Source organism: Octopus bimaculoides, unplaced genomic scaffold (assembly GCF_046866305.1).
Source record: "Octopus bimaculoides isolate indiv1 unplaced genomic scaffold, ASM4686630v1 contig316, whole genome shotgun sequence".
NCBI lineage: Eukaryota > Metazoa > Mollusca > Cephalopoda > Octopoda > Octopodidae > Octopus > Octopus bimaculoides.
The window spans coordinates 4,032-17,382 of record NW_028315565.1 but is presented as its reverse complement, the minus strand read 5'-3'; the positions used below and the strand labels follow the sequence as shown (position 1 = coordinate 17,382).

Here is a 13,351-nt window from a genome sequence, read left to right as displayed (position 1 = left end):
CCAATTTTTTCCCTCATAGCTTTCAGGTAAATGGATATCTTTCAATGAAATTTTACAGAAACACCTTTCAAACGGCATAGATTACGATTATAAAGAAATTTGTGGGGAAAATGTTTTCCTGGAAGTTATGAGGGAAACAATTGGATCGTGTGTTTTTTTCCGAAAGTCCTCTCTCCCACCCCGTTCGTTTGCACAAATTTTTGTTTTCATATTCGTTTTCTACATGTTTTTGTACACCTATTAGACTGGGTTTTTTTCCGTTTTAGTGACCAGGCGTTAAACTAGATCTTGAAAGTTATGAGGGGGGAAAAATGGATTGTGTGAACTTTCCAACAGTCCTCTCTCCACTCCTTCGGAAAATGTTTTCCCCACAAATTTCTTTATAATCGTAATCTATGCTGTTTGAAAGGTGTTTCTGTAAAATTTCACCAAAAGATATCCATTTTCCTGAAAGTTATATGATAGGAAAAAAAAAACGGATCTTGTGAATTTTCCGAAATCCTCTCACCACACCTTCGGAAAACATTTTCCCCAGAAATTTCTTAATAATTGTAATTTGTGCCATTTGAACAGTATTTCTATAAAATTTCATTGATGTATATATCCATTTTCCTGAAAGTTACGAGGGAAAAATTGGACCTTATGAATTTTCCAAAAGTTCGCCCCCTCCCCTCTGATTCGTTTGCGCAATTTTTTTTTTTTCCATATTCGTTTTCTACACATTTTTTTACACCTTATAGACTGTTTTTTCTCTTTTTTTTTTATTTTGTTAACGGTCTCAAATTGTATATTGACTGAAATTTGTAGGCAAAATTTTTTGGAAGGGGGTGGAGTCTTGGATCAGACGGCCCACATAAGTTGGAATTTCTCCGTTTTGACAGGGTTTTTTTCCAATTATTTTTTTCAGCACAGATGGGAAGTATCTTTTCACAAAAAGAAGAAAAGGATCTTTTCTGCTTGCTTGCCAGCGTCAATTTTCTATTCGAATTGATTTCATATTCAGTGTAATGATACACATTTATAGGCTGATTAATGACGTGAAAGAAATTTTTGCTATAAATCCATAAATAAAGAGTTATTAGTAATTAAAGTTTGAAAATTTTGGTAATTTTAACCCATTGTAAGCCACAGACACATTCATGGCTGTTTCAATAGCAAGAAGCCGAACATCATCATCATCATCATCATCATCGTTTAACGTCCGCTTTCCATGCTAGCATGGGTTGGACGATTTGACTGAGGACTGGTGCAACCGGATGGCTAAACAAAATATGGCAATCTGGTGATCTTTGGTTCACAGAGATTGCAAAAATTCCTCTCCTCATTGCTTTTGGAATACCCATTCTTTCTTTATGATGAGCATCTCCAACTCACATTGTATCAACTCAAGTATCCTTCAGAATTCATTTATGTATGCCACACTTTTTCTCATTAATGACTTTCTCACTCTTCTATGCTCATGCCTTTCACTCTTCCTTAACTTTCTACATAGTGGTGTCATCCACACACAATCTGGACACCTTCCATGAAGTTAGTACTGCTTGCATGACCTTAAACATCTGCAACTGTGCTCCCCCCCCCCCCCAAAAAAAAACTATGCTTCTTTTTCAGAAATAGAAAATACTTCAGACCAATATTAGGATATTGATAAAACATCTTCGATAGTGTCACTGCTATACAAACGTATCTTAGTGAGTAAGCACTGAAAAACCACTGACTAGCTATGAGTTCACATGCACATTGTTTCTTCTTGTTTCCCCTTACACTACACTTCATAGCCTTTACTTCATATACTCTTCACATATCCATGTATTTGTATGAATAATACTTCTTTGTAAATAGATACATGTATATGCTTCTGCAATCATATACATGTATGTGTATGTAGTTTACCTCTCTGAAGTGTACTTGAAAATCGTTTAGTGAGTTTCTAACCTGAAAGTTGATATTTATTCAATACGATTTTATAGTTACACCTTAATTTTAAAATGTTACTGAAATCATGTTTTTATATGTATACAAAGATTTCGCAAAGTTATTATTTCATCCTAGCTTTTATACTGTTATATTCCAAACACCAAACAATAAAAAATAAGTGACATAATCTTATTAAGCCTCATCCAAATCTTTATTATTTGAAAACTAATTAGAAAACAGTGTATTCTCAATAAAAAATGTAGCATTATATTACATATTGTCTTAAGGCAGCAAGCTGGCAGAATCATTAGAATGCTGGACAAAGTGGTTAGTGACATTTCATCTGGGTTTATGTTGAGTTCAAATGTTGCCATGGTCAACTTCACATTTCATCCTTTCAGGATCAATAGAATTTAGTAGCAATTAAGCATTGAGATTGATGTAATTGATTAGTCTCCTCCATTAAAATGTTAGGCCTTGCACCTATAGTGGAAAGAATTATATATTATTTTAAAATAAATGAATTTGTTTTCACTCTTCAGAATTGGAAGCAGAATCAACATCATGAGCCTAAATGGCATGTACAACAATAAAGATATTTTCCAATTTACACAACTCAGAAGCTTAATGCTAAAAGATTCTGATAGTGATGAAGAAGGAAGAAAAGAAAGTGTTACATTAGAAAAGAAAAAGGTAAACATTTAAAATTTAATATTTAATTTTAATGCTCATAATGCTAACAGCTTGAATAATCATATTTATCGTGTGTGTGTCCTTATAAAATGAGATGGCTCTGTCTAATGTAATGTAAATAGATGCAGATCAGCAGAATTATGCTTAGAGTTGCTTGTTTATGGTTTCCATTGAATCCAGTAATGTCTCTCTTCTTCATTTGTGGATCCTTAAATGACAGCATACCAATTCTTGATACACAGTTTTAGCCACAGGTGGACATCTAAATTTTTGGTTGGATGGCCCTTTTGTAATTGTATATATACCCATTTTCTATCTGATAGTGCTGTCTTCTCTATACTTACAATAGTGAGACAGCTAGACTAAGTTGTGGACAAAGATAAATTCCACTTTTAAAAGGTTGATGTTACTCCTATTCAAAGTAGTTTTCAGCTGGTCTTTGAACTACTTGTTTGTTTTTTCAATCAAGCTTGGCCATGGTAGAACTGCTCATAAACAATCCTATGGCAGAGATGCAAGTCAGGCATGCACTTTATATTTCTGAGCCATTTAAGTGGATTTAATGCAGCTGCTGTGGTTCAATGGAAGATTCCTATGTGTGTAATCTTATCTCTTCAGATGACTGAAAAAAATTTCTGGAGACATAGGATGTTAAAAGCCTCTAGGGTCATAATGTGTGGGCCATGCCTTGTTCCCATACAAGAGGTTGGAAACACAGACTGCTTCATAGATAGTGACATTGGTATAGAGACTGAGCTGATAGTTTAGAAAGACTCAGTTTCTAAGCCCTCTAAAACACACAGGACTGTCTGAGGTGATTTTTTAATATTATCACCAAGTGTGGAGTCATTATAAATAATGCTGCATCAGTTTCCCCAAGGTGGATGGGGTTTGAGAACTGTATTGCCAGTCATCTCTTTCATGATGTTCAAAGTCCTGAGATCAGCCTTCATTTCATGTCTTCTAGAGTCTTCTTCCACTAGTTCCATCCATATTGAGTGATCAGCACTTTTTATACAGCTGTCCAGATCCATATAATTCACACTTCCATACCAACACAATCTTCTTTTTTTTTTGTACTCTATATCTGATTTCTCTTATGTCTAGTTTTTTCTCAGCATGTTTGTACTATGTCTTTCATACCATCATTCATTTATTCTCCAACATCTGCTGCATTTGTTACATCAGGTGTTGTTCAATTATACTCAAGAAATAAGTCGTTTTAATGTCTATTTTCTATGCTGGCATGTGTTGGACAGTGCAACAAAAGTAGAAGACACTTGCCCAAGGTGCCACACAGTGGGACTGAACCCGGGACCATGTGGTTCGTAGGCAAGCTACTTACCACACAGCCACTCCTACGCCTATATATATATATATATCATCATCATCATCATCATCATTTAATGCCTGCCTTCCATGTTGGCTTCGACCTGAAGGTTTGACAGGAACTGGCCAGGCAGAAGACTATCCCAAACTTCTGTGTCTATTTTGGCATGGTTTTTACAGCTGGATGCCCTTCCAAATGCCAACGACTATACAGAGTGGATTGAATGCTACTGTGTGTATGAATGTATGTACACACACACACACACACACACACACATATATATATATATATATATATATATATATATCATCATCATCATCATCAAAACTCTGTTTTCCATACTGGCATAGGTTGAATGGTTTAACTGGAGCTAGTAAGACCAGGGTCAGCAATCAGGCTCCGTTGCTTGTTCTGGCATGATTTCTATGACTGGATACCCTTCCTAATATCAACCACTCCATAAACTGCACTGGGTGCTTTTACCACGGCCATAACACAAAATACATACATATATATTTTTCTTTTATGCATTTCAGCAGTAAGGTTGTGTCCTTAGTGGGACACGACCAATATCATCACCTTGTCCATAGCCAATCTCATCACGTTGGTGTTCAGTGAATGAGAGAGTTTGATATTGCTGAGATCATATGAGTTTCTTGCCATAACGTAGGTTCATCTGGGATCTTGGACGACAGAAGGCTGGGTGCTTCAAAACATTTATGTGTGTATGTATATATATATATATATATATATATATATATGTGTGTGTGTATGTATGTATGTATACATATATGTATGTATGTATCTATGTAAACATATATGTATGTACACATATGTATGTATGTATACATGTATGTATGTATACGTATATATATGTACGTATATATATATGTATATGTATGTATATCATCATCATCATCATCGTTTAACGTCCGCCTTCTATGCTAGCATGGGTTGGACGATTTGACTGAGGACTGGTGAACCAGATGGCTACACCAGGCCCCAGTCTGATTTGGCAGAGTTTCTACAGCTGGATGCCCTTCCTAACGCCAACCACACCAGGAGTGTAGTGGGTGCTTTTATGTGCCGCTGGCACAAAGGCCAGTCAGGTGGTTCTAGCAACGGCCACGCTCAAAATGGTGCATTTTATGTGCCACCTGCACAGGAGCCAGTCCAGCGGTACTGGCAACGAACTCGCTTGAATGTCTTTTCATGTTTCACCGGCACAAGTGCCAGTAAGGCGACACTGATAATGATCACGCTCAAATGGTGCTATTTACGTGTCACTGGCATGGAAGCCAGACAGCTGCTCTGGCAACGATCACGCTCAGACGGTGCTCTTAGCGCTCCACTGTTACAGGTGCCATTTGAAAATTTGGTTATGAAACACGTGTAGTCATTTTATTATCTTATGATATTTACTTTCTATTAATCGAGGTAGTTAGAGTATGTGACAGAGTACTTAAGATTAGACTAGTGCTTCATCATAGGCTAGCTACTGTCATCTCAGCCTATGCCACTCAACCGGGGCTACTGGATGGTCTGAAGGACCAATTCTATGACACCCTCTTGCAAACTACCTCGTCGACAAGGGACAGGGACCTTCTCTTTGTGACTGGTGACTTCAATGGTCATGTCGGACGTCGTGCTGGAGGCTACCATGGCATACATGGAAGCTATGGCTTCGGTTCCCGCAACGAGGAGGGAACCAGACTGCTGGAGTTCTGTGATGCAACCGATCTTATGGTTTGCAATACCAACTTCAGGAAACCTGCCTGTCACCTAGTCACCTACCAATCCGGCAGACACTCTAGCCAAATCGACTACATCCTCGCCAGAAATAGAGAGAGAGGGAGGCTTATAAATGCCAAAACCCTCCCTGGCGAAGAATGTACACCCCAACACAGATTAGTAGTCAGCGACTTCGAGATCAAGGCAATATGGGTGCCCAGAAGTAGACCGGCTTGGAGGAGAAGGGTATGGAAGCTTAAAGACCCTGCAAATGGACAGAGACTTAGAGACAAATTACTTGAAGCATTTGACGAAATAGAAGGGGATATAGCATCATACAACGTGGAAGACAATTGGAGATTTCTGCGGGACAACCTGTTGAGAGCCACCGACCAGATCTGTGGCTGGTGTAAAGTCCCCTCTCGACCCAGAGTAACGTGGTGGTGGAACAAGGAGGTAGACGGGGCTATTAGACAAAAGAAACAGGCTTGGAAGGATTGGAAGAACGATGGTAGCAGGGAATTGTACCAATCTGCCAGAAGGGAAGCTAGGCGACAGGTTTATTTAGCCAGAGGGGAAGCAGATAAGAAAAGATTTGCCAATGTTCTGCGCCATGAGGACCAAAGACTCGAGGTATTTCGTGTTGCAAGACAGTGTAGGAGAGAGAATAGTGATGTTGTAGGAGAGAAATGTGTTCGCATGGATGATGGTACGCTTGCACTAAATGAGGCTGCAAAGAAAGAGGTCTGGAGATGCCACTACGATAGATTGTTTAATAAAGAGAATGAATGGGAGAAAGAGAGCCTGCCGTATGTCGACCCAACAGAGGGACCAGCTATCCGAGTTGACAGTACCAGGGTAGATAAAGCAATTAAGAATATGAAGACAGGGAAAGCCCCCGGCCCATCAGGAATCACTGCAGAGATGCTCAAAATATCTGGCAGTGTTGGCTACAGCCTAGTCACCCGTATTACGAACCAGGTGATACACGAAGGAGTCATACCCAATGACTGGTGTAGCAGCACCATAGTCAACTGCTACAAAGGTAAAGGTGACGCTTTAGATACAAATAATTACAGAGGCATCAAGCTGTTAGATCAGGTTATGAAAGTTACGGAGAGGGTCATAGCCCAACTAATTAGGGAGCGAATCAATTTAGATGAGATGCAGTTTGGGTTCGTGCCAGGTAAAAGCACCACTGATGCCATATTTCTAGTGAGACAGCTGCAGGAGAAATACCTAGCCAAGGATAAACCTCTGTACCTGGCTTTCGTTGACATGGAGAAAGCCTTTGACAGGGTCCCCCGATCCCTTATCTGGTGGTCAATGAGGAAACTTGGGATAGAAGAATGGTTAGTGAGAGCTGTGCGAGCCATGTACAGAGATGCTGCCAGTAAGGTGAGGGTTGGAAATGAGTACAGTAATGAATTCCGGGTAGAGGTAGGGGGCCACCAAGGTTCCGTCCTCAGCCCCCTCCTATTTATCATAGTCCTCCAGGCGATCACAGAGGAATTCAAGACAGGTTGCCCCTGGGAGCTCCTCTATGCTGATGACCTTGCACTAATTGCGGAGTCACTATCAGAACTAGAGGAGAAGTTTCAGGTGTGGAAGCAAGGACTAGAATCGAAGGGCCTTAGAGTCAACCTAGCAAAAACCAAAATCCTAATAAGTAGGAAGGTAGATAAAACACAAACCCCTTCAGGTAGATGGCCCTGCTCAGTATGCAGAAAAGGAGTAGGTAGTAACTCTATAAGATGTACCCGGTGCAAGCTATGGACACATAAGAGGTGCAGCAATATCAAAGGCAGATTAACTACGAAGTTAGTTTTTGTATGTGGCAGATGTTCAGGTGCAATAAACACTGTAAACAAACAGGAAACAACTTCTATCTCATTCCAGGAAGAAAAACTAGAGGTAGTCGATAGCTTCCGCTATCTGGGTGACCAAGTTAGTAGTGGGGGTGGGTGCGCTGAAAGTGTAGCTGCTAGAATAAGAATAGCCTGGGCAAAGTTTAGAGAGCTCTTACCTCTGCTGGCGACAAAGGGACTCTCACTCAGAGTAAAAGGCAAACTGTATGATGCATGTGTACGAACAGCCATGCTACATGGCAGTGAAACATGGGCTGTGACTGCTGAGGACATGCGTAAGCTCGCAAGGAATGAAGCCAGTATGCTCCGCTGGATGTGTAATGTCAACGTGCATACCCGTCAGAGTGTAAGTATCTTGAGAGAAAAGCTGAACATAAGAAGCATCAGTTGTGGTGTGCAAAAGAGACGATTGCGCTGGTTTGGACATGTGGTGAGAATGAATGAGGATAGCTGCGTGAAAAAGTGCCACACCCTAACAGTTGAGGGAACCCGTGGAAGAGGTAGGCCCAGGAAGACCTGGGCTGAGGTGGTGAGGCAAGACCTTCGAACATTGGGCCTCAACAAGGCGATGACTACTGACCGAGACCTTTCGAAATGTGCTGTGCATGAGAAGACCTGGCAAGCCAAGTGAGATCGTTGCCAGTGCTCCTGGACTGGCTCTTGTGCGGGTGGCACATAAGATGTACCGTCTTGAGCGTGACCGTTGCCAGTACCCGCCTGACTGGACTTTGTAGGGTTTTCAAGCAAGATCGTTGCCAGTGCCCCTGGACTGGCTCTTGTGCGGGTGGCACATAAAAGACACCATTTCGAGCGTGGCCGTTTTCGTGCGGGTGACATGTAAAAGCACCCACTACACTCTCTGAGTGGTTGGCGTTAGGAAGGGCATCCAGCTGTAGAAACTCTGCCAAATTAGATTGGAGCCTGGTGTTGCCATCCGGTTTCACCAGTCCTCAGTCACATCGTCCAACCCATGCTAGCATGGAAAGCGGATGTTAAACGATGATGATGATGATGATGATAATAATATACATTATCATATATATACAGTATGGCGTGAAGCACCAGGCAGTGTTTATGCATAAGTTTTTACATGTGAGTGTCTTAAAATCTAGTTTCAGGCACAAGTGAAGAAATAGTTCATTCTGTTATTTTAGTTAAGGAAATTGAAGAGGGAATATAAGAATTAATACTTTAGATCACCTTGAGCAGAGCTGAATTGGGATTCTGATAACACATTGAATTGAATTGAACTAGTTTCAGCTCATGAGTTATGGCCATGCTGGAGCACCACCATATGGTTTTTTTTTTCGGGGGGGGGGGGGTTCACATTTTATTTTATGAGAAAATAATAGTGTTAAATTCACAAAATAAAAAGAAATGAACTTTTTTTCTCATTTCAGAAAAACACAAGACTCTTTAGCAGTAATGGTGAGATATTTTATTCACTTTGACTATCACAAATATTAACAAATTTATTGTTTAGCTTCAGATCATCCTTGGTCAAGAAAACTTCTGGTCAAAGGTATTCCAGCTATGGCCATACCATTTTTTGTATAGTATACCCCAAACTATTTTATTCAAAGTATCCTTCTTTAAAGTAGTAAGATGTGATTTGGAAGTGATTTAGCTTCTCTTTCCAGCACTTATGGATCACTCATTGCCTCATATGCTTGTGCAGGTATGAAGCATGAAATTTTGTAGGGAAACTTTTGTAAAACTGATGCTTTCAACTTTCCCTAGGTCTAATAATTTAATTGAAATTTTTTTATCTTTTTAAAATATTAATATTTAACACTCTAAAGATTTTAACTGGATCAACTTATTAAATCACATAAAAAGAGCTAAAGAGCATTGTTGTTACACTTCAGCATACTTAAGATGTAAAAAGAACAGGAAAGGAAAGAACATCAAAGACTATCATGCTCTGTTAAAATGAAGAGCTAATCGCAATTATTTTTTTCATATAATTACAAGGCCTTCAATTTAGGGGAATGATGTAGTTGCTGAGATCAATTCTAGAACTCAACTAGTGCTTATTTTATTGGCCTTTGAAGGGGAAGGATGAAAAGTAAAGTCAAGATTTGAATATCAGTTATTGACACTACTACTGCTTTCATCCTCAATTTCAGACCCTCTCAAAAAATTTCATTTACTGATTGACTCCAACTTCAACCACCACCTCTACATCAATCCTATACAAATGAATTGGAAAACCAATCAGTTGCAAAATTCTTTCACTGACGTACTATGCTTTACATTGTAACAGAGTGTGCACTGGTTCCAGATCATTTTAAAGCATGGTATATTTAAGTTTAGAAGAACAAAAGTTGTTCAGCATGATAGAAAAGGAAAAAGAGAGGTCTTTGTGTGTCTGTGATTGTAGTGTGCTGTTGACTGGATCTTTATCATCTTTTGGATGTGGTGTAGGATAGTAGTGTACAGAAATATTGTCCTGTGTCTGTGAGATATTTACTAATGTGGGTCTTGCTGATCACAACTAAAATATTTCCCTTGCCTGAAAGGGAAATCCTAATATTCATGATACATTTTTGGTGATATTGATCATCATGAGAGATCATCAAAGATTATGAGACCTAGTATTATATTTAAAGATTTTAATTGTGTGTATTCTCCATGAGAGAGTGTGAAGTGTGGGATTGTTTACTTGATATGTGTAGAGATTTCTTTTTGTACTGTTAAATGACAGTTTGTTTAAAAGGTCCCATTGAATGTTTAAGAATGTTCTTAAAGTTTTTGTAATGAAGGTACTGTACATCTTGCTAAACAGTATTTAGATTAAATGTACATAATGCTATTGTGCAGAGGAATGTATAAGAGTGTTTTATAAGGAACAGTATTTTATTAATGTACAGAAGGTAGAATATGGGAAACATTACTAAAGATTTAACATTACTAATGTGCAGCAGGGTTGATAGGTCAGAGATAAATCCCAGTTGGTACTCACCCTAAATGATGCAGTCAAATTAGGAGCTTCTGGATTTTTTTCTTCTTTCTTTTATTATTCTTGTATCATTTTCTTTAAAGTTTCTTTTTATTTTGTTTTGAATATTTATAGGCAGCCTTCAAAAGTTAAAGGAACAGGATGATAGTATAAGCAAATCCACTGATTGTTTGGCTGCTCCAAAGAAAGAAAAAAAGAAAAAAAAGAGAAAAAATGCCAAAAAGACCACAATGGAAGATGCAAACATTGCCAGAGATTTAGTTAATATACACTTTCCATTAAAGGATACTCATACATTTTCTTTGGCATGTGAAACTTGTTTTAGAAAGATTTCTGAAGGCCCAGAAAGATGCCAGTTAAAACAACCATGTATAGATTGTAACAAAAGTAAGCTTGTTGTAAAGAAAATTGGAGGCCAGTTTTGGACAGAAATAAGAAGACGACCTACTCGTATTAAAAACAGCTTTCTAAATTATAACATATGTTATGATTTTAAGAAGAATAAAGCATGTTTAAATACACCATGTACTTTTCCACATGGGGACGCTGAACTTCATATTTGGACTATGGAACAGAATGGTAAATTTAATACAGATGAATTTGTCACAGTTTTGAGAAGACACAATATTGGCAAGTACTGGATTTGTTCTGTTATAAAAGTAAAAAATAATTTTATGTAAGTGGATTAATATACCAGTTTGATCTCTTCCTAAGTGCAGCTTCACTAAGAAAGTTATAGTTGCTAAATCAGATTAGGTCACCAAGTGGATATATTTTCTTGCTTAAGGCAGATTCCTTGGTGAAAATGATTTGCTTCATTGTAGCTAGATCGTTAAATCTCTATTAGAAGATATGATCATAATCTTTATTGATAGATGTTGTAGGTGTTAGGCAAGAGCTACTGATAATAATAGTGGGCTAAAAATGCCAGTAAATAACATACTAGAAATTTTTGTCTATAATTTTATTCAACTTGTTTGGTATTTTGATAAATCAAGGTTTTGTTGTTTTGGTGAGCCTTTACGCAAGAACTGGATGTTTTCTTATTAACAGTCAGAGCATTTCTAGTTACCAGTTCAGTTAATTTTCTCTTTGCTATTTGCCAGCTGATTACAAGCTCTCACTCAAGAGTAAACCTTAAGTTAATACATTTGCCATCATTTAATCAGTTATCCCCTTTATAATACAATAGAATTTCAACTACATTACTTAATCTAAACCATTCAAATTGATTCAGAATGTATTGACATTAGTGTCTTTCAAACAGCTTAGATACAATATCTTGCATTTTGATTTACTCAAAAATAGAAGTATCTGTTGTGAAATATAAGCTTTTTGTTTAGCACAACCTTCTTTAGATGGTATTGAACGTTTTACACAATATTGCTCAGATGTTTTGATAACCCATATTCATTATAGAGCAAACCATATCTTCACATGTATTTGGCTCTCTTCTCTCATTTGTATGGCATAATGTATCATATGAGTGTGTGTATGTATGTATATATATATATATCAAGAGTTTATATATGGTGATCCCACACAATGAAGGACTTCTTGTGCTGAAATACTTTCTGGACCTTTGACCTGACACCTCCACACTTCTTCATCTGGCTGAACTTGTTCTTTCCCTCAATTGTGTCTCGTTTGTGGGTGATTTTTACCAGCACTCTTGGAAGTGGCCATGGGAATGAGAATGGGCCCTAACTATGTGAACCTGTTCATTGGCTACGTTGAGGCCCAAATATTCTCACAATTCACTGGTCCCACTCCCGAATTATACAGTTGTTATATCACTGACTGTATCATTGCTTTCTCACTCTCTCATGCACAACTAGACTCCTTCCTCTTTTTGTCCAATCCTTCCATCCTCTCCTTGAATTCTCCTGCACTATCTCTAACTTTTCCATCGAATTTCTCGACATTTCCGTCAGAATACACCACTCTGCTCTCACTACAAACACACTGACTCACACTCCTACCTTAACTTCTCCTTCTCTCACCCTACCCACACCAAATTCTCCATCCCCTACTCCTAATTCCTCCATCTGTGCAGGCTCTGCAGTAACAATCATGACTTTGAGACTCAGTCTCAACTCATGGCTCACCACTTCATCCTACATGGATATTCCCTCACTACTATCTACACTCCCCTTCCCAGGGCACGATCTGTGGATTGTGCCTCTGCTCTTTCTCTTCGAACCTGCCCTGCCGTTGCCCGTCTCCCATTTCTCCTCACCCACCACCCCGCCAACGCACCATTCTCTGAGCCTTCCAGCAACTCCATTTCGACCCCCTCCACCTCACACATCTTCCCCAACCTACCTCTTCCCTCCTTCAAATGAGCCCATAATCTGTGTGATCTCCTGGTTCACAGTTTCTTCCTTAACCCCACCTCTCAGCTTGGCTTGTTCCACTGCTCCTGCCCACACTGTTTACATACAAATAGAATGTAAACAAACAATACGTCTTAACTCAAATTTTCATCTTGTATTACCAAAGATAAAACAAAATAAACAAAATAAATAGGATACTTATTCCCAAGAGGTAAAAATTCCAATCATTGTTCTTGTAGGAAGTTTTGCTTTAAAGAAAACTCGATTTCCTCCCACACATGGCCACTTATGAAAGTACAATTTATCACCACATGCTTTCATTGAGGATAACTCTGGATTGTGTCGCTGACTTAAATGTAATATATCAAGCTTTAATGTAATATATTAAGCATTTTATGAATATATTATAGTACACCATTATGAAATAACAAGTACTACGTCTTTATATTGACTGGATGTCAACATTATGTATTGTGCTTCAATATCCTCCTAAAGGACCTGGGAGTCCTGCATG

The 13,351-nt window shown here is 38.6% G+C and overlaps 1 protein-coding gene across 1 annotated transcript; it reads left to right on the top strand.

Annotated features, from left to right (window-relative positions):
• Positions 1-2,434: 2,434 nt before the first annotated feature.
• On the top strand, positions 2,435-13,027 carry LOC106882277 (uncharacterized). Its single transcript, XM_014932895.3, has 3 exons — positions 2,435-2,610; positions 8,940-8,967; positions 10,616-13,027. The coding sequence occupies exons 1-3, from the start codon at positions 2,437-2,439 to the stop codon at positions 11,179-11,181; spliced, it is 768 nt and encodes a 255-aa protein (XP_014788381.3). The 5' UTR covers positions 2,435-2,436; the 3' UTR covers positions 11,182-13,027.
• The last annotated feature ends 324 nt before the right edge of the window (positions 13,028-13,351 follow it).